The 24375-nt window shown below is 40.8% G+C and overlaps 1 protein-coding gene across 1 annotated transcript in view; it reads left to right on the plus strand.

The window, feature by feature from the left end:
* Window positions 1-2999: 2999 nt before the first annotated feature.
* The window catches only part of C6H12orf75 (chromosome 6 C12orf75 homolog), a 39382-nt gene continuing 18006 nt past the window's right edge, over window positions 3000-24375 (plus strand). The window contains exons 1-2 of the mRNA XM_024127389.1: window positions 3000-3283; window positions 18023-18047. Of these exons, the coding sequence (XP_023983157.1) occupies window positions 3238-3283; window positions 18023-18047 (71 nt within the window). The 5' untranslated portion in view covers window positions 3000-3237. The remainder of the gene's footprint in view (window positions 3284-18022; window positions 18048-24375) is intronic.

Below are 24375 nucleotides of genomic sequence, written 5' to 3' on the forward strand. Positions count from 1 at the left end.
ACCAATCACAAATAATGAAATTGAAACTATGATTTAAAATCTTCCAACAAACAAAAGTCCAGGACCAGATGGCTTCACAGGTGAATTCTATCAAACATTTAGAGAAGAGCTAACACCCATCCTTCTCAAACTCTCCCAAAAAATTGCAGAGGAAGGAACACTCCCAAACTCATTCTATGAGGCCACCATCACCCTGATACCAAAACCAGACAAAGATACTACAAAAAAAGAAAATTACAGACCACTATCACTGATGAATATAGGAGCAAAAATCCTCAACAAAACACTAGCAAACAGAATCCAGATACACATTAAAAGGATCATACACCATGATGAAGTGGGATTTATCCCAGGATGCAAGGATTCTTCAATATATGCAAATCAATGTGATACACCATATTAACAAATTGAAGAATAAAAACCATATGATCATCTTAATAGGTGCAGAAAAAGCTTTTGACAAAATTCAACATCCATTTATGATAAAAACTCTCCAGAAAGCGGGCACAGAGGGAACCTAACTCAACGTAATAAAGGCCATATACAACAAACCCATAGCAAACATCATTCTCAGTTGTGAAAAACTGAAAGCATTTCCTGTAAGATCAGGAACAAGACAAGGATGTCCACTCTCACCACTATTATCAACATAGTTTTGGAAGTCCTAGCCACTGCAATCAGAGAAGAAAAAGAAATAAAAGGAATACAAATTGGAAAAGAAGAAGTAAAACTGTCACTGTTTGCAGATGACATGATACTATACATAGAGAATCCTAAAGACTCTACCAGAAAACTACTAGAGCTAATCAATGAATTTGGTAAAGTTGCAGGATACAAAATTAATGCACAGAAATCTCTTGCATTCCTATACACTAATGATGAAAAATCGGAAAGAGAAATTATGGAAACGCTCCCATTTACCATTGCAACAAAAAGAATAAAATACCTAGGAGAGCTGGAGGAATCAGACTCCCTGACTTCAGACTATACTGCAAAGCTACAGTAATCAAGACAATATGGTACTGGCACAAAAACAGAAATATAAATCAGTGGAACAAGATAGAAAGCCCAGAGATAAACCCACACACCTATCGTCAACTAATCTATGACAGAGTAGGCAAGGATATACAGTGGAGAAAAGACAGTCTCTTCAATAAGTGGTGCTGGGAAAACTGGACAGCTACATGTAAAAGAATGAAATTAGAACACTTCCTAACACCATACACAAAAGTAAATTCAAAATGGATTAGAGACCTAAATGTAAGACTGGACACTATAAAACTCTTAGAGGAAAACATAGGAAGAACACTCTTTGACGTAATTCACAGCAAGATCTTTTTTGATCCACCTCCTAGAGTAATGGAAATAAAAACAAAAATAAACAAATGGGACCTAATGAAACTTCAAAGCTTTTGCACAGCAAAGGAGACCATAAACAAGATGAAAAGACAACCCTCAGACTGGGAGAAAATATTTGCAAATGAATCAACGGACAAAGGATTAATCTCCAAAATATATAAAAAGCTCATGCAGCTCAATATTCAAAGAAAAAACAACCGAATCCGACAATGGGCAGAAGACCTAAATAGACATTTCTCCAATGAAGACACACAGATGGCCAAGAAGCACATGAGAAGCTGCTCAACGTCACTAATTATTAGAGAAATGCAAATCAAAACTACAATGAGGTATCACCTCACACCAGTTAGAATGGGCTTCATCAGAAAATGTACAAACAAAAAATGCTGGAGAGGGTGTGGAGAAAAGGGAACCCTCTTGCACTGTTGGTGGGAATGTAAACTGATACAGCCACTATGGAGAACAGTATGGAGGTTCCTTTAAAAACTAAAAGTAGAATTACCATATGATCCAGGAATCCCACTACTGGGCATATACCCAGAGAAAACCATAATTCAAAAAGACACATGCACCCCAAAGTTCATTGCAGCACTATTTACAATAGCCAGGTCATGGAAGCAACCTAAATGCCCATCGACAGATGAATGGATAAAGATGGGGTACATATATATATGTGTGTGGGGGGGTGAGTGTGTGTACCCACACACGCAATGGAATATTACTCAGCCATAAAAAAGAATGAAATAATGCCATTTGCAGCAACATGGATGAACCCAGAGATTATCATACTAAGTGAAGTAAGTCAGAAAGAGAAAGACAAATATTATGATACCACTTATATGTGGAATCTTAAAAAGCAATACAAATGAGGGGCTGGTGGTGGTGGTGTGATAAATTGGGAGATTGGGATTGAAATATATACACTAATATGTATAAAATGGATAACTAATAAGAACTGCTGTATAAAAAATATATAAAACAAAATTCAAAAAAAAAATGAATGAGAAATATGTGGTTTCTTTATCTTCTATCCAAGCAGAACTCAGCTCCTCTTTGCTTCTGCCATTATCTTTATCTTGGAGTATCTGTCCACAGGGGACAGATTCCAGCTGCTCAGCCTGGGGCCCATCTATCTCCTGCCTCAAGGTTCTGGATCCAGGTCATCACAATTGTGGCAGATATTCATTTTAAAGTCGAGTAGGTTAACATGACCAACATGGGGAAGACTTATGTTGCAACTGTGGATGGGGGAACAGAGTTGCATTGGTTTTCTGTTAGAGCAGGAATGGATTTCGGTGTTGGCTTCAGTCTGTAACATATTTTGGGTGCCCACTGTGCTCAAAACAGCTGTTCCCTGACACTTCCTCTCCTCCCCACATCCTGGAGCAGGGAGGGGAAGTGGCGAAAAGGAAGAAAAGGCAAAGAGGATGTGGAAGGCAGGCAGGTGGGCATCCTCTGCTGCCCAGCCTCACCCTCCAGCCCGCACCGGCCACGCCCCTCGGCCCCGCCCTCGCCCCAACCTACTTTAAACTCCCGCCCCCTCTTAACGACGACCAATGCCCAGCCGGGGAGCCCGCAGGAGGCTGCGGATTGGCCGGCGCCGCGGTTGCCCAGGTGACGGGTGGGTCCTGCTGGGTCCCAGAGCCGGGCGGTGCGGGGGCGAGGGTTGCCCTGTGGTTTCCGTGCCGGCCCGCCCAAGCCTGCGGCGCCCAGGTTTGCGCCCATCTGTAGCTGGAGGGGGCGGTCCCCGCGCGCTCCTCGGCCCAGCGTGTTTCCCGCCGGCCTCCCGCTAGGGGCGCGACGCCCTCCGCCTCCGTCTCCGCCCCCAGGATCTGCTGCTGCCAGCTTCCGAGCGCGGCTTCCCCGGACGGCGGCGCGATGGGCTGCGGGAACTCCACCGCCACCAGCGCGGGCGCGGGCCAAGGTAAGCGCGGCGGGCGGCTGGGGGCGCGGTGACGGCGACTCGGGGGCTGAGGGGAGCTCTGCAGGGAGGGCCGCCTCTGCGGGAGAGGCCAGGAGAGAGGCGGCGAGAAGGAAGGATGCAGGGACCTCGGGCAGGGAGGGCGTGCAGCCCCCTCTCCCCGTCCCCATTTTCGGGACACGAGCAGACTGTCCTGTTTTGGAAAGACCGAAAGCAGGGCATGTCCCCTCTGTGCGGGGAGCGGTCGCGCCGGGACGAGGCGAGCCTGCAGAGCGATCCTGCGGAGGGAGCGCGGGGAGTCCTGGCGGCGGGGCTCCCCTGCAGCGCGTAGACCCGGCACCCTCCTGGGAGAGAGGGTTCCTACTCGTGGCCGGCGTCCGCTCCCCCTCGTCCCGCAGTCGCTCCTGCAGGCCTCGCCCCCAGCCCCTCGGAACCCAGAGGCTGCACCTGGAAAAGTGCAGCAGAACAATTCAGGACTTTTTTGGGGGGAAGGGGGTGCTAGTGCGTTGGGAAGAACTGCAAACAGGGCTCTAAAAATTCATTCGAGTCTGTCTTGATGCTTAAGACCCGCTGGGCTGCTTGTAGGATTTCTCTGAGAACCTGCAGTATTGAGGATGCTTTAGAATATGTGTGACAGAGCTTTAATATTAGCTGTGATCTGTTCGTATATTTTTCATTTAAAAAATATTGAAAGTTCTGTTTACACCTCTTCATTTTGTTGATTGGCAGGGGAAGTCTTCTGTAGATTTCCCGAGTCAGCCAGGCTTTGTATCTAGTGACTTATTTCAAAATTCAACCGTTCTCTTTGACCCAGCTAGTGTCTACTGATTTACGAGTCTGGATCTGTTTTGAGTAATATCTGCTGACCTATTTTGGTGTCTTTTGGATAAAGAACTCATATCTCATCCAACTGAGATCAATCAGATGCCACATTCCATCCTAGCCAGCAAATGGGAACAGCGCTCTGATGCTGCAGTATTTCCTAGGCGGGCGTGGATGCCCTGTCAATGACTTTGTGACCTTGGGTCTGTCACTTCCCTTAACCCAGACTTCCTGGAAGATGTAGTTTAAAATTTAAGCCTTTTTCGTTTATTTAAAGTTTATTTTGATGTTCACTTATGGGATCAGATATGGAAATCTGCTCATTTAATTGGCAAAGTTTGTTATTCCTCTTTGGCTGTCAGTGACCACACAAATGAAATATTTTAAGAAAAGGTGCTAAAATATGTGGGATTCTAGTCCTAGAGCTTTGAATGAACCCAGGTAATAATTCATTGAAAAGTTTATCTCTTGCAGGTAACCTTTACCGTCGCGAATTAAATTCTCAATCTTGTGATAGGCAGAGAGCCACTGGGGAACACATTTTTCAATTCCTGTAACAGTGACGTAGGTTAGTTAGCTTAGTTAGTGCCTTAAGGAAAGGACAGGATTCTAACTTGAGAGTGGCCAGAGAGCTCTGCGTGGAAACCTGGAACAGTGTCAAGGCCATATCCTGCACCAGGAATTACAATTGACTCCTGAACAGAATGAGGTTGAACTGTACAGGTCCACTTATACACGGATATTTTTCAATAGTAAATACTATAGTACTACACGCTCTTTGGTCGTTTGAATCCGAGGATGTGGAACTGCGGGTATGGAGGGCTGACCATAAGTTATACTCGGATTTTCAACTCTGTGGAGGGTTGAGGCCCCTAAGCCCTGCGCTGTTCAAGGGTCAAGTGTATATCTCTCAATCTAACATGCACTGTGGCCCTACGCCTTCCACTGCATGTTCACCCTGCTTTTTTTTTTTTTTTTTTTTTTTTTTTTTTTTTGCGGTACTTGGGCCTCTCACTGTTGGGGCCTCTCCCGTTGCGGAGCACAGGCTCCGGACGCACAGGCTCCGAGGCCATGGCTCACGGGCCTAGCCACTCCGCGGCGTGTGGGATCTTCCCAGACCGCACGGGCCCAGCCACTCCGCGGCATGTGGGATCTTCCCGGACCAGGGCACGAACCCGTGTCCCCTGCATCGGCAGGCGGACTCTCAACCACTGTGCCACCACAGCCCCCACCCTACTTTTAAAAAGGTTAAGAACCATTAACTACAATACACAAAAAAGGAAATCATAGGAAGGATTTGTAACAGATTTCCTTTAAAGTGGAGCTAATTTACTTCATTTACATGTTTGTTTATTAATGAACTGCTTGTCAGGTTTGGAGATAGAGGGAGGAGTTCCACTGCTAAAGCAGAATGATGATAAGGGAGCTCTGCAATGGTAATGTAAGAAATAGAGAAAATATAATCCTCTTTACAAATATTTGGTTGACCTTTTTCCCCCCAGGAGCACATCCCTTATTATGTAAAGGGAAATACAGTTATATTGAAAAAAACCACTCCAAGTGCATGTCTTCTTGATGAGTAGCCTCACTTTTGTTCACGAAGGACAGCTTCTGTAAGAGCGTGCTGTTCTCTCCTCAAGCTCGCTCTTTGCTAAAAATTACTGTATGTTCAGAGAAGAGCAATATACCGAGGGCAGACTGTAAAACATGAAGGAGGAGAAAACATTTGAGTTGGGAGTTGTTGCATCACTTCTTTGGTGGCTCTGCCCTTGTTTCTGAGAAGTCACCCCCAAAACATTTCTCTCCGAGTGAGTCCAGCTGGCTAGCTTCGGGATTTGTTCATTGTTATTTTGAAATTTTCTATCAGCTGGTGGTAGGACTTCTGTTTCAGAAAGGAGAAGAGATGGAAGGTTAAGAAAAAAGTTCAGAGAAAGATGGTAGGCAGGTGCTGCTGAACTTGAGTCTGGAGAGTGAGGCTCAAGCTTGACATTGGCACTGTGCTGGCTGTGTTACTGTGGGCATTTCATTTTACTTTTTTGTACTGTAATTATTATACTACAGTACTCTGTACTGTAATTATTATATAGTAGTAGAAAATACCATGTTGAAGGTGAAATGGTTTTCCTTGAATATTTTTCTATAAGAACATGGCAAATCTACTTTCAGAGGATGCATTTGCACTTTATAATAATGCCCCCAACCTGAAATCTCCATTGTAAGCCCTGTTTTACTACCTAAGTAATTCAGGTAAAACCAGATAATCGTTTCTCTTTTCCCTGAGCTATTTGGACAACTGCTTTTCTTGGCTTTTGTCTGGTGAAATTGGTTTCTATGACAAATTGATATTTAGTGGTGTACTTGAGTAAATTTGATTCTGTATGTCCAACATGTGGAAAAACTAAAATGCAGTACAATGGTCAAATGGCCGGAAGGAATCAGATCATTCAGTCCCTAGATAATTCAGGTTAGATTTCCTTTATAGTAGATTTCTAACTCTAAGCTTGTACAGAGTCCACCTCTATGTGCAAAGCTTTGTACTCTTTTAGGAAATGTTAGGGCAAGGGTAGGGGCAGCCAGCAAGGCATGATTGTAGAATGAAATCAAACTTTCCCCCTCTTAAGAAGCTGACTGTCTAGGTAGGAAGATTAACCATTTGAGAACAATTGCAAAGCAAAGTGTAGTAGAATATACATCGAACGTCCAAATGCCCAGGAGATGTTGAATAAGATGCTAGTTTAATCGGAGAAGTCTTTGGGGAGGAGTCAAGCTATCAGTGCTTCAGTGTAGATGGGATCATGAGAATCATTCTGCTTACACAAGCTCTCTCTCCATTTTAATGTTTTAATAAGATCACCCTCTCGATGTAGGAATTTGATTTTTCCCAACCTAGAATTATACAAGGACTTCTTGTATTTGCCATTCATTGAAGATTCAGTACATTTTTCCTGCATAATGTAGAGTCTAGACCCTAAACTGTAGAGAAACATCTGGGTTAAAGAGTCCATTTTAAAAAATTGAAGTATAGTAGATTTATAACATTTTGTTAATTTCTCCTGTACAGCAAAGTGATTCAGTTATACATATAGATACTTTTTTATATTCTTTTCCATTATGGTTTATCTCAGGATATTGAATATAGTTCCCTGTGCTATACAGTAGGACCTTGTTGTTTATCCATCCTATATATAATAGTTTGCATCTGCTAACCCCAAATGCCCACGCCGTCCCTCTCTCACCCTCTCTCCCCCTTGGCAACCACAAGTCTGTTCTCTATGTCTGTGAGTCTGTTTCTGTCTCATAGGTAGGTTCATTTGTGTCATATTTTAGATTCCACATATAAGTGATAGCATATGGTATTTATCTTTCTGACTTATAAAGAGTCCATTTTTAAGGAGTTGCGTTTGCTATAGTGCAGGGAGCTTTTGCTTTCTGTGTGTTTTTCTCTGCTCTCCGTCCCCACCACTCTCTCACTCAGCAATCAGATTCTCTATCCGTTTGTTTTTCCTTGAATGTATTCTCTAATTAGGCCGAGACATGAACACCCTTGCATTTGAACTGATGATCCACAACAGGTCAGTCGTTTCCTGTATACAGTCATACATGTAGATTGTTGAGCAAGTCTGTAATGTAAACCAGAAAATCCTATTTTACGTGAACCAGAAAATCCCTTCAAAGTTTGGACGGTTCCAAATATCTGCAAGAGCCTATTTCGATGCAGGCTATTTTGCAGGCTGTAGAAGCTTTTTGCAGAGCAGAGTCATTTCAGAAGTGTTCTGCTCATGGTAGTTGATTGAATTGGTGAGTTGTAGGTTTTTTACCAGAGATGTGTAACTGGCAGTTATCTGACCATAACTTAGCTTATTACTAGAATGTTTCTATAATGGTTCTTCTGTTATTTATATACTAATAGTCTGAGGAGGCATGGAGGAGGAATTTAACAATTCTTTATCCTATTTTATCAGTGTACCCAGGGAGTTACTCTAATTCTTTTGGTTCCAATTACTTAGGTTAGTTATCTTCTTATCCTCAATTAGATAGGTAATTGCATTCTCTTCTTTTGCTGTAGCTGTATGGTCCGGCCTTAATCTACATCTGTAAATGGTTTGGTAGTATTAAAATTCTTCCACCGTGCTCAGCATTAGTCCAGGCCATGTGGGGGGGAAATAACATAAAATTTTGCTGATATCATCAAAGAAGTCATTAATATCTTGTGCTACTTCCCCCCAGCTCACTTAGGTCCCAGCCCCAGCATCCTTCTTTCTGTTCTTTATGCTGAACTCATTCTTGTTTTCTATCTGTTTGAAACACTCTTTGCTGGAGAGCTGATATTTTGTTAATTTATTTATTGTCTTTTTTGTTCCCCATCCCCAAAGGTAGCCCTCATGAGAGCCTCGCACATCTTGTTCACAGCTGGACCCTCAGCCTCTAGACCAATATCCAAACTTTCAATGGAATTTTTAGGGTCTTAAAATTTTTTCTTTTGTTGAATGAATAACTATATTGGGGAAAGAAAGAAGGTGTAAAATTGAGTCCTAAATTTTCATCATGTACCCTGTGACTGATGTAACACTGGAGGGAATGAAATAAAACCATAAGCAATCAGGGAAGCCTGCTTGGAGGAGGTGGGACTCGATTTGACTTTGAAGAATAGGTAGGATTTGAATAAGCAGAAAACGGAAGGGAGGGCATTTTTAGAGCAGTATGAAAACATAGGGACAGAAATGGGTTCCTTGCATTTCAGGGCAGTGAGAAGTCTGGCCTGACTGGGTTAGTAGTTCATGTTGGTTGCAGGGTGTCGGAAGTAAGAACAGTTAGGATGGGAGTGAGGAGGACAGAGAGGCAGGAAGGCCTCAGAATTGAGAGGAGGCACTGGAGCCAAAAAATCCTAGTTTGAATCCTGCTTTCATCATTTATCAGCTGCATGACCTTGGGCCACTTGCTTAAACTGTCTGTACCTTAGTTTCCTCAGCTGTAAAATGGGAGAGTAGTTATAGAACCTACTCAAGATTAAATGAGTTAATATATGTAAAGTGCTTAGAGCAGTGCCTCATATAAGTACTCAGTATGCTATTTATTATTAATATAGGGAAAGACATTCATGACTGGTATAGAAGGAAAGAGCGAGCATGTAGAGTGACATAATTTAACGCTCTTGTCAGGAGTGAGTGAAGTGAGAGGGCCGTCAGTGTGTGTTGGAGGTATTGATGTCAGGGACCCCTGGAAGCCAGCCAAGCTGAGGATGGTGGGCTGCATGTGAGGGAGGAAGGGGAAGGGAGAAGGAAAAATGAACCCAAACTGTTAAAGCCTGGGCGACTGGAAAGAGATGTTACTTCCTCTAAAGGAAGGTAAGAGGGTGCAGGCGATCCATACACTCTTGGGTGTACCGCGTTTGACGTGATGTGAATGATGAGGGGTGTGGAAACGCCTCTGCTCAGACAGTTACCACTGATGCAGCAGAATCAGGAGGTTCACTTGTTCCAACTCCCCAGAATCGATGTTGCAACCATATGGAATGGTTCACGAAGGTGACTCAAGTGAATTACCCAAGTTCTGCCATGAGCCACTTACAGCTCAATCTAGACATGGCTTAAATTATAGCAGCTAATTGTCAATGTGCTACTTTATGTCTGTACTTATATGGCTACCTTTATTTATTAATTTTTACCTGCTGAAAGCGTAGCTACTCAGCAAGGACAACCTGTAAGCAAAGAGATTTTCTGTAAGAGCTTCAACGTTCATTAACATAATTTTATTTGCAGTAACATGGATGGACCTAGAGGGTATTATGCTAAGTAAAATAAGTCAGACAGAAAATGACAAATACTCTATGTTATCACTTACATGTTGAATCTAAAAAAATGAAACAAATGAATAACTATAACAAAACAGAAACAGATTCACAGATACAGAAAACAAACTAGTGGCTGCCAGGGGTTGGGGGTGGAGTTACGGGTGAAATAGATGAAGGGCATTAAGAGGTACGAACTACCAATTATAAAATAAGTAAGTCACAGGGATGTAAGGTACAGCACAAGGGATATAGTCAATAATATTTTAATAAGTTTGGTGCATAATCTATAAAAATATTGAATCCTATCTTCTACACCTGAAGTATAATATTGTAAGGCAACCATACTTAAAAAAATTATATTTCTAGGACACGTTGACCTGAATTTTTTTCTCCATTACTGAAGAAATGACTTATGAATCTGTATCTCTTATTGGCTTATTAAAAAATAAACACTGCTTTAGATGAACTAAAGAGCTGTTGTTCTCCTTCTTTGGGCCAAATTGAGACTATGACATAGTTTTAGAACTATTATGGGTCAGAGGAGACGTAGCAAGCTGTCAAAATTAGGGGGAACTCTGTTTATTTTTCTGTAGTTATGTTTATACAGTTCTCAGAGGGATGTTTTTCTTTTATAAAACAAATAAAGAGTAAAATGTTTCTGCATATTTTTATTATTTCCCATGCGAGCCATAATCATTTATATTTCTGATTATTTATGCTGAAAGAAGAGTGATTTGTAAATCTTTAGTACCTTTTAGAAATTCTTCATATACATAATTTTATTTTTTGGTGTGTGTGTTTAAATTATCACTACTCAGTCTGAACAAAGAGACATGATTTAATATGTAATTTAGCAATTCATTTACTTGTGACTATTTCCAGTATGTTACATGAAAGCTATAAAGTGCATAGAGAACAGTGATGAAAAAGGCATTAATAGACTGTATTCTCTAATGTACAGATGTATGTGACCTTTTAAAAGAGATAAATATTTTCTTTGTATTAGAATTTGGCACATGTAAGGAAACTCATAACAATAAATGTATGACTCTGAACAATATTGAAAACATACTGGGCAGTACAGCTCAATCTTTTTAACTTATAAGACTGATTAGATTGCAAAGGAACATCTGTCTATAGGAACCAAGATGTTATAAATATCTACTTAATATCACTGAACTGATGTAGTATCTTGCAGCTGGCTTTCTCATGCACAAGGAATAAAATTTTGTCTGTGTTTGCAGAATGTATGATATGTCATATTAAACTTAATTCCCCCCCAAGATTAATTTTGCTATGTATTTCTTTTCAAAAGGGAATTTCTCTTTTTTGGAGAGGTGGAGGAGGCCAGGGATGAGAAGGTGTAGCGGGTTGAATGGTGACCTCTAAAAAGATATGTTCACATCCTAATCCCTGGAATGTGTGAATGTTATCTTGTTTGGAAAAAGGGTCTTTGCAGGTATAATTAAATGAAGAATTTTGAGATGAGGACATCATCCTAGATTGTCTGGGTAGGCCCTAAATCCAGTGATAAGTTTCCGTATAAGAGACAGACAAGGAGAAGACAGAGATACAGAGAGAAGGTGGTGTGAGGACAGGTGTAAAACGGAGAACGCACTATGTGGCCACAAGCCAAAGAATGCCAAGGAGGACCTACTGCCACCAGATGCTAAGAGGCCTAGAACGGATTCTTCCCCGGAGCCTCTGTAGGGAGTTGGGAACTCCTGACACCTTGATTTTGTACTTCTGGCCTCCAGAATTCTGAGAGCACGTATTTCTGTTGATTTAAGTCACCCAACTAGTGGTGATTTGTTACAGCAGCCCTGTGGAACTAATACACAAGGCTTTTTCTGCACTTGTTCTGGGAATGGGATAAAATAAGAAAATATAGTTTACAAACTATACCTGGAGTGTAAATAATTATTTGCTGAAGCAAATACAGCACAATTTAATCTTGGTGTGATTCATAAAGCATTTCAAGTTTGTTCAGGGGGTACCCGATTTTTATAAAACATGAAGAATATCTGAGAGGTTTATTCCCTCCAGATGCTATCCACTTCTCCAGTTCTCGGACACCAACTGGGCTGTCCTACCATCCAGTTCAATTCTCATGCTCCTACCTGGAGTTAGTGTCTGCCACCACAGGTTTGAGGGCTCAGTCCCCCGAGATGGTCTCACCTCCGATGCCAGTAGCAAGGATCAGGTCCCCAGATTACTTGCATTGCCATCTGACTTGGCAGCAAATTTGGGGGTTCTCACAGGCCCCCTCCTCAGATTTGACAGTTTGCTAGAATGCCTCACAGAGTTCAGGAAGGCACTTTCCTTACTGGTTTAAACATACCAGTTTCTTATAAAGGACACAAATGAACAGCCAAATGAAGAGGTACAGAGGACATGTTAAGGGTCTCAGGGGCAGGGGTCTCTGTCTCCATGGAGTTGAGGGCCGCCCCCTCCTGGCACATGGATGTGTTCAACTCAGAAGCTCTCTGAACCCTGTCCTTATAGGGGTTTTTATGGAGGTTTCACTACATAGGCATGACTGTTCAAATCATTGGCCATTGCTGATTAACTGAATCTCCAGCCCCTCTCTTTTCCCAGGAGGACAGGGAATGGGGCTGAAAGTTCCAAGCTTCTAATCAAGCCTTGCCTTTTCTGGCGACCAGCTCCCGTCCTGAAGCTGTCTAGGGGCTGCCAAGAGTCTCCTCATTGGAATGAAAGAGGCTCCTATCACCCCTATCTCTCAGGAAATTCCAAGGGTTCTAGAAGCTCTGTGCCAGGAATGGGGAACAAAGATCAAATATCTTTCTATGACTCCTCAATATCAGATTAAGTTTTTTAAATGTTTAAAATAAATTGAATTTGCTATGCATTTTTAAGTGACTGAGGCTTTTGACATGGAGAATCATGAATACAATTTTAAAATCTTTTGACGAAAGTATTGATAAAAGGTATAGACTTCCCTGGCGGTCCAGTGGTTAAGACTCCACGCTCCCACTGCAGGGAGCACGTGTTCGATCCCTGGTCGGCGAATCCCATGTGCTATGTGGAGTGGCCAAAAAAAAAAAAAACCAACGGTATACATAATCACGGTGAAGTGAAGTGATATTGTGAACAAGCAATAATCTTTAAGTGTTAAAGAAACAGTTACATTCAGAAGGAAATATTCTTCTTTACATACCCTAACCATTTACAATTTTTGTCACTGGAACTGTATATGATACTTTTCTGAGAGCAGACCTTCCCCCCTTCTACTTTTTAGGAAGATATTTAAACTTATAATTATCAGCACTACAATTTAGGAAAATAGTCATTAAATCTTTTTTTTTTTTTTTTTTTTTTTTTTGTGGTATGCGGGCCTCCCTCTGTTGTGGCCTCTCCCGTTGCGGAGCACAGGCTCCGGGCGCGCAGGCTCAGCGGCCACGGCTCACGGGCCCAGCCGCTCCGCGGCATGTGGGATCCTCCCGGACCGGGGCGCGAACCCGGTTCCCCTGCATCGGCAGGCGGACGCGCAACCACTGCACCACCAGGGAAGCCCCTAAATCTTTTGACTGACAAAAATTCTAATGGTCTGTATATTTTGTGGTGCTTTTATGCCACAAGAAACATTTTTACCTTGCCCCCCTTATATTAAGGTACCACGGCTATGTTCAAATAGTAAAGAGTCATTTTGGCAGGAAATGAAGTGGTACTAACAGGAACAAATGTTCTATCCCAGACGGCTTGAAAGAAGTAGCTACACCACTATAAATATTTGTTCAATAAATGATGAATCACATGAACCATAAACATAACTTAAAGCAAATGGGATTTTGGCACTGTCTGAATAGTTGTAGTCAAAGGACCTTTTGCATGAATTATCTAGAGAAGAGCTCTCCGTCTGGCTAATTATAATCAATACATAGGTGAAGTGTAATTAAGATGTTGCACTGAGGGTAATCAGAATTTTCCTTCTATTTCTAATAATTTTATGATTTTATACTTTTGCAGAACAAAGAGATATTTCACATTTTATATGCCTAGATATTCTGATAGTTTTGCTGAGGGTTTCAACAATCACAGTCGTCTTTTTTTTTTTTCTCTTTTTCTCTGTGAAGCTGTGTGTCCGGGCTCGTGTTCTACCTGCCCTGGTTATAAGCTTATCATTAACCCCCTGCTACCTTGCTCCTAGGAAGATGCACACCTTCTTCCCTTTTATAAAGATGGAGTGTACATTACAATCATATGTATATACTGGATTTAATGTTTTTGACTTCTTGGCCTCCTTCACTTTGCAGTTATTAAATAGACGGTGCCCTTTAAATGAGGGACATTTGAGAACAGAAGAAATGGCCTGCTGACTTCCTTCTGGAAGGTAGTACCTGGCATCTGCCTTGAGCCTGCTGGGATGTTAGATGGTGAACCCAGCAGGGAAGAGGCCGTAAGGGTGCCTGGAGCCTGGCGCAGTCAAGGTGAAGTGGATGCAGGGTTGCTGGTGGCTTATTAAAATAGGTGCTGAGGAGACAACGCGTGGCTGTTTTGAAGCGAATTTCACAGCCATTTATTGTACTTTGTCTTCTCAGCTGCCTTTGTCGGCCCAGTATTAGAAACTGAAGCTGGATGAACTAGTGACTGTCAAACAAATACTGGAGCAGGAATTTTACTTGGGTCTCCTGCCCTCCAATTCCACGCTCTTCTTTCCCTACCACCCTGCTGCCATTGCCTGAGACACAGCAGACACTTCTGTCTGCTGTGCCCTCCCCGTGGACTGTGCTCGATGGCCCTTCATCTCTAAAGGCCCAGCACTCATGACCCATCATGATCGCTTTCTTCTCTCTGTAAGACATCACAGAATCAGTTCCCAGCACCTCCGGCTCTCCCTTCCCCTGAGTGCAGCAACCCCCCAATCATTCCCTGTCCTTTTCCTTGAAAATGAAAATAAGAAAATGAGGATATTTATTTTCTTTTTAGACTGTCTTCCAGATTCTCATGCTTGTTTTGACTCTGAAATAAAACGTTCGTTTTTATGGGTTTTTGGTGGCACTAAGCCTTTATTTTTACCTATCAAAACACTCCACTGTTCTTATGTTAAGGTTTTTAAAATTTTAGGATTTTTTTTTTTTTTTGGTTTTATGATCTCAGATTCCAAAGCAGTTTTTATTTATATAATTTTAATGAGAATTGTGGAACAGAAATGTTACTCTTCCCTGAGTAAAGACTCAAGTTTGTTACAAAGTTCAGGTTTGGTCAAAGCCTTAAAAGAATTTATTTGAGGCATAGTCTTGATTACCTTTATGCTCTGCTTTGAATTTGCAGAATTATAGATCCTAGATTAATATCACTGGGGTACAGTTTTTATAATTTTGGCAATAACTTTTTTGCAAACTTATCTGTTTATTTTGTAGCACATTTTCCTTTATTTTCACACCTCTGTGACTTGTGCAGAAGTTAATTTAATTCCCATTTCATAGATATGGAAATTGAGATATTAAGGAAAATGTGACTGCTAATAATAACAACTTAGTGAGCTATTTTTATGTGCCAGACTTTGTGCTGTTTACATCTTTTTATAATTTTTAAAATTTATTAAATTTTTTTTACTGAGGTGTCACTGACATATAACATTGTATTGGTTTCAGGTGTACAATGAAATGATTCCGTATTTGTATACACAGTGAGAGCATCACCACAATAAGTCTAGTTACCATCTGTCACCATGCATAGTTAACTTTTAGGATTTACTGTCTTGGCAACTTTCAAGTATGCTCTACAGTATTATTGACTATAGTCACTGTGCTGTGCATGACATCCCCATGACTTATTTATTTTAGAACTGGAAGTTTATATCTCTTGACCCCTGTCACTTGTTTTGCCCATTCCCTAACCCACCTCCCCTCTGGCAACCACCATTCCTTTCTCTGTATCTTTGATTTTTGTTTTGTTTTGTTTTCATTTGTTTTGTTTTTTAGATTCCACATAGAAGTGAAACCACATGGCATGTGTCTTTCTCTGACTTATTTTGCTTAGCATAATTCTCTCAAGGTCCGTCCATGTTTTTGCAAATGGCAAGATTTCCTTCTTTTTTTTATGGCTGAGTAGATTTCTGTTATTCTAGCCTCTTATATATATAGGTATATCTATATATATCTCACATCTCCTTTATCCATTTATCCAGCAATGGACACTTGTTTTCAATCTTGGCTATTGTGGATAATGCTGCAATGAACATAGGGGTGTATATATCTTTTTGAATTAGTGTTTTTGTTTTCTTTGGATAAATACCCAGGAGTAGAATTGCTGGATCGTATGGTAGTTCTATTTTTAATTTTTTGAGGAACTTCCATACTGTTTTCCGTAGTGGCTGCACCAATTTACATTCCCACCAACAGTGTGCACTGGTGTCCCCTTTTTTCCAGATCATTTACCAATACTTGTTATTTGTTGTCTTTTTGATAGTAGCCATTCTGACAGGTGTGAGGTGATATCTTCTGGTTTTGATTTGCATTTCTCTGATGATTAGTAATATTGAGCATCTTTTCATGTGCCTGTTGACCATCTGTATATCTTCTTTGGAAAAATGTCTCTTCAGCTATTTGTGCATTTTAAAATCAGGTTGGTTGGTTTCTCTCTGCCTCTCTCTTTTTTGCTATTGAGTTTCATGAGTTCTTTATATATTTAGAATATTAACCCCAATCAGATATGTGATTTAGAAATATTTTTTCCCATTCAGTAGGTTGTCTTTTCATTTTATTGATGGTTTCCTTTGCTGTGCAGAAGTTTTAAAATTTGATGTAGTCCCACTTGTTTACTTTTGCTTCTGTTGCCTTTGCTTTTGGAATCAGATCTAAGCATTAATTTCCAAGACTGGTGTCAAGTAGCTTAGCACCTGTGTTTTCCTCCGGGAGTTTTTATGGTATCAGGTCTTACATTTAAGTCTTTAAACCATTTTGTGTTAATTTTTGCGTATGATGTAAGATAATAGTTTAGTTTCATTCTTTTGCATATGACTGTCCAGTTTTCCCAACACCATTTATTGAAGAGACTGTCCTTTCCCTATTGTATATTCTTGCCTCATTTGTCGTAAATTAATTGACCGTGTATGCATGGGTTTATTTTTGGGTTCTCTAGTCTGTTCCATTGATCTGTGTACCTGTTTTTTGCCAGTACCATACTGCTTTGATTACTATAGCTTTGTCATATAGTTTGAAATCAGGGAGCATGATGCCTCCAGATTTGTTCTTTCTCAAGATTGCTTTGGCGATTCAGGGTCTCTTGTGGTTCCATAGAAATTTTAGGATTATTTGTTCTATTTCTTTGAAAAATGTCATTAGTATTTTGATAGGGATATACATCTTTTAAAGAACTTCACAATAACCTTTCAGAAAGGTATTCTTATTTTCCTCATTTGACACAAGAGGGAAGTGAGGTTTTAAGAGATTAAAGGATACTTAATGCCATGTGGCTTGTAAAGTTGGAACCAAGTTCTGTATTGTTCAGGTAAGGCTATTACTGGGAGGAAGTGCAGATGGAACTGTGCTGTGGGCAGAGAATCTGTGTTAAGTGATAGGACTGGGGTCCAAAAGAGATGGGTTGTTTTTGGCACGTGAGTGGGAAGCAGGAATGAGAGGGTTCAGTAGCAAATAGAAGCAGAGTTAGAAATGTATGTTACTCCTTTTGGAGCTGGGCTGGCATCCTTGAGTCTTGCTAATTCATTTAGGACATCATCTCCATTTTGTCTTGTGACTTTGCTTTACTTTATGATTAGTACATAGTGTGACTTATAACAGTTCCATGTAGGTACTAGCTTAGAAGGTATGTGGCTTAGAAAAGAAAATATTTCTCAAATCTGTCAGTTTCCTAATCTGTGCTTCTGTAAAATGAGCAGATTAGTTTGGGCGGTCTGTAAAATCCCTTTCAGAAACAACACCTTGTAATTTATAGGAATTGTTAAAAATGGGCAGAATAAATTCTAAACCAAAGATTTGGATTTTATGATTTTCCTGCTCTCCTTTTCTTTTTTTAAGATGATCTTTCAAAAAATCATATTCTCAACTCATCTCTTATAAAATATTATTTTAGTTGGGTATTGGGCTTAAGATTTTTGTAGCAATACTATCAAGATAATGGAAAGCTATCTTTTTCTTTTTTTCTAGGCCCTGCAGGAGCAGCTAAAGATGTGTAAGTACTTAATATTATGATTTTCTAAACTCTTTCTGAGGAAGACACTGTTTTCATGGTTATAACCTTTAGATATGTAGGTTTGGCTGAAAAGACATGGAAGTACTTTCTGTACTGAGCACAAATTAAGATTATCATTTGGTTTATAACTAAAGGGCTATTTGAAGAATGGGTTTATTTGTGACTTTTCATTTTAGCATTTCAGTTGCCCTAGCACTTTAACTCAGAACTTTAAGAAAGGAAAATTTAAACTCTGTTTCTATACCAGCTTGTGTAGAGATTTCTTCTAATTGTAAGCAAGTGATTATGGGAGAATTAAGCACCTAGCTCCTATGACTCTGCAACATCTTAGAGTTTAGCCCATGAGGAGGGCCTGGAGCCAAGCATTTACCAAATGCACACTGAATCGTTTTAAAGTCGATAATTAGACATTTGAGTGAATGTTTATGACCATTCAAGGTAATCAATATTGAGTTGAACTTCAGACCACAGGACCCTTTCAGTTATTCCATCATGCCCCTTCTTTGCATCTTCCTACCTCAAATCTAGGTATAGTAAGGACTTTGCAGTAGTTCACTATTTAAGAGTGTTTGTGGCACGGGAAACTGTATTCAATATTCTGTAATAAACCATAATGGAAAAGAATATGAAAAAAATACATAACTGAATCACTTTGCTATATACCACAAACTAACACAACATTGTAAATCAATTATACTTCAATGAAAAAAATAAATAAAAATAAAAATCAGCAGTTCTGGAAAAAAAAAATAAAGTGCCATTAGGGAGCTGGACATTGGGATTGGGGGAGGGAGAAGGTGGGGATGGAGAACGCCAAGAATGACAAAAACAAAAAGAGTGTTTGCGGTCACTCCATGGATTGTGGAATCAACCTCTGCCCAAGCCACCCCAGTTGGTTTGGATGTCAAGACCGATGGTGCCACACACACACCAGGAGGGTAGGAAAAGATGTATTGCTCACATAATGAGGCTTTCTGGGGAGAGCAGTGTGGCTCCCGAACTGGCCCATTCAGTCTGAGTGAAGGAAGGGGTGAGCAGCTTTGGTTTTTATTGGGAGTGGGGCTGGGGTGAGGGCTCCTGCGCATGGGCAGAGGAGTCCCTGGCTGTATCTTCCCCGCCAGCACACATGTACGAGTTCCCAGCTCTCTTCGAGGCTTTCACAGCTGGGGCAAACGGAGTGGTGGGCCTTAAAAGCTTTTGTCAAAAGCAGAGTCGGACTTTTTTTTTTTTAATTATAAAAAGGAATCCGGAGAAGATTAGAATAGGGTTGTAAAGTCTTTTGGGAATTAAATAAGCTTTTTATATGGGACTTAGGTACAAAGGAGGCAGTATAGAATGCTTCAGTGTCCTGGTTGCAGTGGTTGAGTTTATTACCAAAACGTTTAGCAACAATGTGTTCAGCATCCTTACCTGTTCCTGTTATCGCAGTGTCTGGGTCTCTCTTCAGTCTCTCCCTCCCCTTTCTATATGTTGTTGCCAGGTTAATCTTCCCTGCCCTTTTAGGCCCTCCACTCGCAACTTTTGATTAGTCTCCACTGCCCACGGGATTGAGCCCAGAATCCTTTGGGAATAGGAAGGCCCTTTAGGTGTCAGCCTTTAGGGGGAAGGAAACCCTGCAGTTAGAGAGTGAATGAGGCCAAGGACCCAGAGGTGAGCTGAAGTCCTGTTCTGAGACCACTCTCAGCATCTCAAACTGACCTCTTGTTTCCTGTCTTGGCTCCTTGTTTTTTTTTGCTGTTCCCTCTGCCTGGAATGACATTTTCCCCAATTCTGTCTGTGAAAATTCTATCTATTCTCCTGGGTTTATATCTTATCCTTTACAAGAACTTCCTGGATCTCTCTACTGGATATGTCTTCCTCTTCTGAACTTTTACAGCAGCTTGGACCTGTCTTACGATATGTCATATTGGGCTTATAATGTTATTTATCTCCTTGTCTTTTCTCCCTTGGGAATTGAGAGACGTCCCCTGTAGTTAATAGTATTGTGCTGTGGACATAGTGTTTAACAAATGAATTCCATCATTTCTCTTTAAGGAGAGATTGATTTCATGACTTCCTCTTTCTTTCAGAAGCATGGAAATTTCTAAGAAGATTTAGTGATACCTTTGTGGACATTTTGTCAACATTAACTACTCCAGGACATGAGATGCCATTTAACTACTTTCTAAAATCCTGGATTCTCTAGAATTTAAACTTTCTGTGACTTTGTGTACCTCATAGTTTCTATAACTAAAAAGATGTAATTTTACTCAATAAATGACTCTTTAAAAAATAAATATGGTAAATTTAATTGGAAAAAATTGAAGAATATTATAGTATTATTTTTCCTTGCACAAAAGGTATATTCAAACCCTTTTAAAAGAAAAAATCAGAAGCTATAGATTTATAAATCTTGACCGTAACATTAGGGGGGGTGCTATGAAATTAGGGGGTGCCATGAAAGGAGCTAAGAAATTAAGACAATTTAAACTTATATTATGAAGATTTAAATTTTTTCTTTTTGTTTTAAATCTGAAGACACTGATTTCAAGGCAGAAGAAGTGGCCAAACTCACGTAATGGATGCTAAGAGTACAGAACTTCAAATAGGGCAACCACCATAATGTACAGACCACATAAAAGTCTTTGGGGGGGAATTACGATTGTTTTTTAGAAGTCAGAAACGTTATGATTACTCCCTTAATATATAATAAAAATCAGTTCTCTAGGGAAGGTGTGGGATTTTTACTGTATCTCCACTTACCTATTTATTTGCCTGTTTTCTATGGGCAAGAAGCCAGGATTTAATAACAAATAAAATGATATTTCTGCCCTAAAGTAGGTCAGTGGCTACTGGGGACCAAAATACAGTGTGATTTTAAGTGTTAATTATTAAAATAGTCAAAATTTAATGCTTGTCTGGGTCTTGAAGGGTGAGCAGGAGTTTGTGTAGGAAGGAGAAGAATGGCAACCCAGGGCAGGAGAAGGAGCACGAAAAGAGGCACATGGGTACAGGAGAGCCCCAGCTCTTCTGGGAAGTCAACCAGTCTGCCCTGAGCCTGTGGTGTAGGCTTAGCAGAGGTGGAAGATGAGGCTGGTGGGCTGGAGGCGGCTTGTGGCGGGCCTTTGGTGCCAGGCCGGTCATTGTACTTGATTTTTATATGCATTCAAGAGCCATTCAGAATTTTAAGGTGGGGAATTACATGACTGTGTTTGAGCTTTAGGGTGATGACTCCCAAGGCAGTGGGATCTGTGAGATGGGGGAGGGGTGGAGGCACAGGGGATTAATGGCGCTGAGGCCACGAGAGGGTTAGACAGCAGACAGGGCACCGGAAAGGAGCAGAGGTGGTGTGTTCACGGTGCACTCGGAAATACAATTGATAAGACCCGTTGAATGACTGAATGGGGAAGTAAAGGAAAGGAAAATCTGAGGTGAAGATGACCCTGTGGTTTCAAACTTGAGCCAAGGGAAGGGATGGCTGATGATCCAAAGAGATCACATGGGCTAAAGGGAGAAGAGAAGCCAGTGCATGTAGAGTGACAGCCACACTGGTCACTTGGGGGACTGTGGTTTCAGCTGGGTGATGTGAGTTCTCTGATGGAGTCGGTGAAAGCTAACTTAGGAGTGAGGAAGTGATGCCTGGTCTTTTGTTTTACAACAAAAAGGCGGTAAGGAATGGAAAGATGTTAGTAGCTTAAAGAGGAAGGGTATTTTAAGAAATACATTTCTTTTTTTTTTTTTTTGGCCACACCGTGTGGCTTGTGAGATCTTAGTTCTCCAACCAGGGATTGAAACCCATGCCCCCTGCAGTGGAAGCGCAGAGTCTTAACCACTGGACCACCAGGGAAGTCCCAAGAAATATATCTGTTATAAAAGGAATACTAAGGAAATTCAGAAAGTATGGAAAAGCATTTTTTTTTAAAAAAGAAAAAATCAGCTATTATCCTCCCACCAGAGACAATCATCATTAATATTTTACACTGTTTTCTTCCGTTTCTTTGTGATTATTTCTGCCTAGTTATGTGTATGGATGATTTTGTATATTGAAGTCTGTTTTTCTTTTTCTATTTATTTTTTACATGGAGGAGAGGTAGGTGTACCCATAGGCAAAAGGGTAGGAGCAAATTGAGTAAGAAGAGCTGAGGGTAGTTTGGGGAGAGGTTATCTGTGTGACTGAGGGAATAATCAATGTACATAGATCCTAGGACATGCAAGAAGGATTAAAAACATAGAAGGGTCCCCTTAGCAACTTGAGATAAGGAGGAAAGCATGGGTGAAGATATATAGAAATTTAATCATCATAAGACAGACCCACATGTATATCAGGGAATGAGACTTTCTTTTTTCTCTCCCTCTCTTTTCAAAAATAAATCACAGTACACTAACATGCAGAACAAAACAGAAGTGAATTCAATGTGATGACATTTGGCTATTTTCACAAACCTGCGAATCAACCATGCTTTTATTTTATTTCAGCGAATTATCTTAGCTATTTGGCACAAATAGGTCGGGTTGGGATATTTTTGGCTGGAAATGGCCGAAGTCCAGCTTAAACTGGCCTAAACAAACAAACATAAAGGAATTTATTGGCATGTGTAACGGAAAACTTCCAGGGGTTAGGCCTTAGTCACAGCTGGATCCAGGTGATTGAATGACAGGAAGAAACTCTCTCATCGCTCCTTTCCTGTTTTTGGCTCCCTGCTGAGGCAGCTTTCCCCCAGTGGTGATGGAGATGGCCAGTTTCTATCTCATCAGCTTAAAAATTCCTGTAGAAAAAGAGCTTCTCTTTCCCCGTAGTTTGATCAAAAGTCCTAGGGCTAGGCTTTCCCTGACTAGGACGTGGGGTCAGGTGCCTCTCCCTGAACCAGTCAGTGGGCCAGGGGAACGTGGGCTCTCATTGGCCAGGCCTGGGTCACGTGCCCACTGCTGCAGCCAATCGGTGTCATTAACCTCACCTAACCATATGGCTAAACAGTGAGAGAGTGCTGATGCTGTTACCAGAATGGGAGAGAATTATAACTGAGCAGGCAGAGGAGAAGCAGCTTCTCCATGTAGGTCACCTTCCATGTTATTTCAAAAAAAATCTCTTGAGTTTTAAGAATACATATATTCTATATCTATGAATTTTCCAAATATATGTTGAATAACAAGTTGACTCAAATTTAATGTCTGCTGTTGAACATAAAAGCTCATGGCCACTCAATTTAAACAAGGTTATTCAAATACTTCTTTCACTTAAAACTTGTAAAGTGATATTTCATTAAGAGTTTATTCTGGGCAAAGTAATTTTATTGTTATGGAAGGTAACAGCTATAGAGAAAAATATCTTGGAATGAGTTATCATAAAACACGCTGAAGGGACTTCCCTGGCAGTCCAGTGGTTGAGACTTTGCCTTCCAAGGCAGGGGGTGCGGGTTCAATCCCTGGTTGGAGAGCTGAGATCCCGCATGCCCCGAGGCCAAAAAAGCCCAAAATATAAAGCAGAAGCAATATGGTAACAAATTCAATAAAGACTTTAAAAATGGTCCACATCAAAAAAAAATCTTTAAAAAAACAACAACAAAAACATGCTGAAGCTCTGTCTTTTTTAAAACATGAAATTATGTATCTCTAATCTTGAGTTTCCTTGGAATTCTTTATAAATTTCTCGTGTCATATACACCCGTGTCAGCTGAGCCCTCTCCTAATTACAAGCCTGAGGGTATCTGATAGCCTTGTTTCTCCTCTGTGACATGGCAGGCAAGGCTGTCTTCTGAAGTGAGGTAGCATTGAAAAACTCTACCCGTCATCTGGGGTGGAAGTAGCATTGAAAAAGCATGCATTTTGGAAGCAGACAGACCTGTGTTTAAACTGCTCTCCATCCTTTACTAGCTGTGTGATATTGTGTCTTTAATCTTCTTATCCGTAAAATTGGGATAATAATAACCGTTCAGGGTAACCATCTTCATCATTTTCCTCATCATTCTCAATTTTAATAGCTCATCTTTATTGAGAACTGCATACCATAGAGTGATTTCCAGCACTTTAAGTACATTATCTCATTCAGCACCCCCAACAGGCTGATGAAGACAGTACTGCTCTTTCATTTTACAAATGAGGAGATGGGACGCAGAGAGGTTAAGTAACTGCTTAATGGTTATGATGGTTATTAGTAGAGTATATTCAGTTCCTAGGATAATACTTAGTATTATGTGTTGCTATCCTGCTCCCCCATCCGGCCCCCCCCGCCCTCCGCCTGTAAATGGTAGTTAGAATTATTAGGTGGTTTAAGGGTTGTTGAAAAGATTTGGCAGTGCCCCTGTTATGAATCCCTGATGGCAGAAGACCC

Source organism: Physeter macrocephalus, chromosome 6 (assembly GCF_002837175.3).
Source record: "Physeter macrocephalus isolate SW-GA chromosome 6, ASM283717v5, whole genome shotgun sequence".
Classification (NCBI taxonomy): domain Eukaryota; kingdom Metazoa; phylum Chordata; class Mammalia; order Artiodactyla; family Physeteridae; genus Physeter; species Physeter macrocephalus.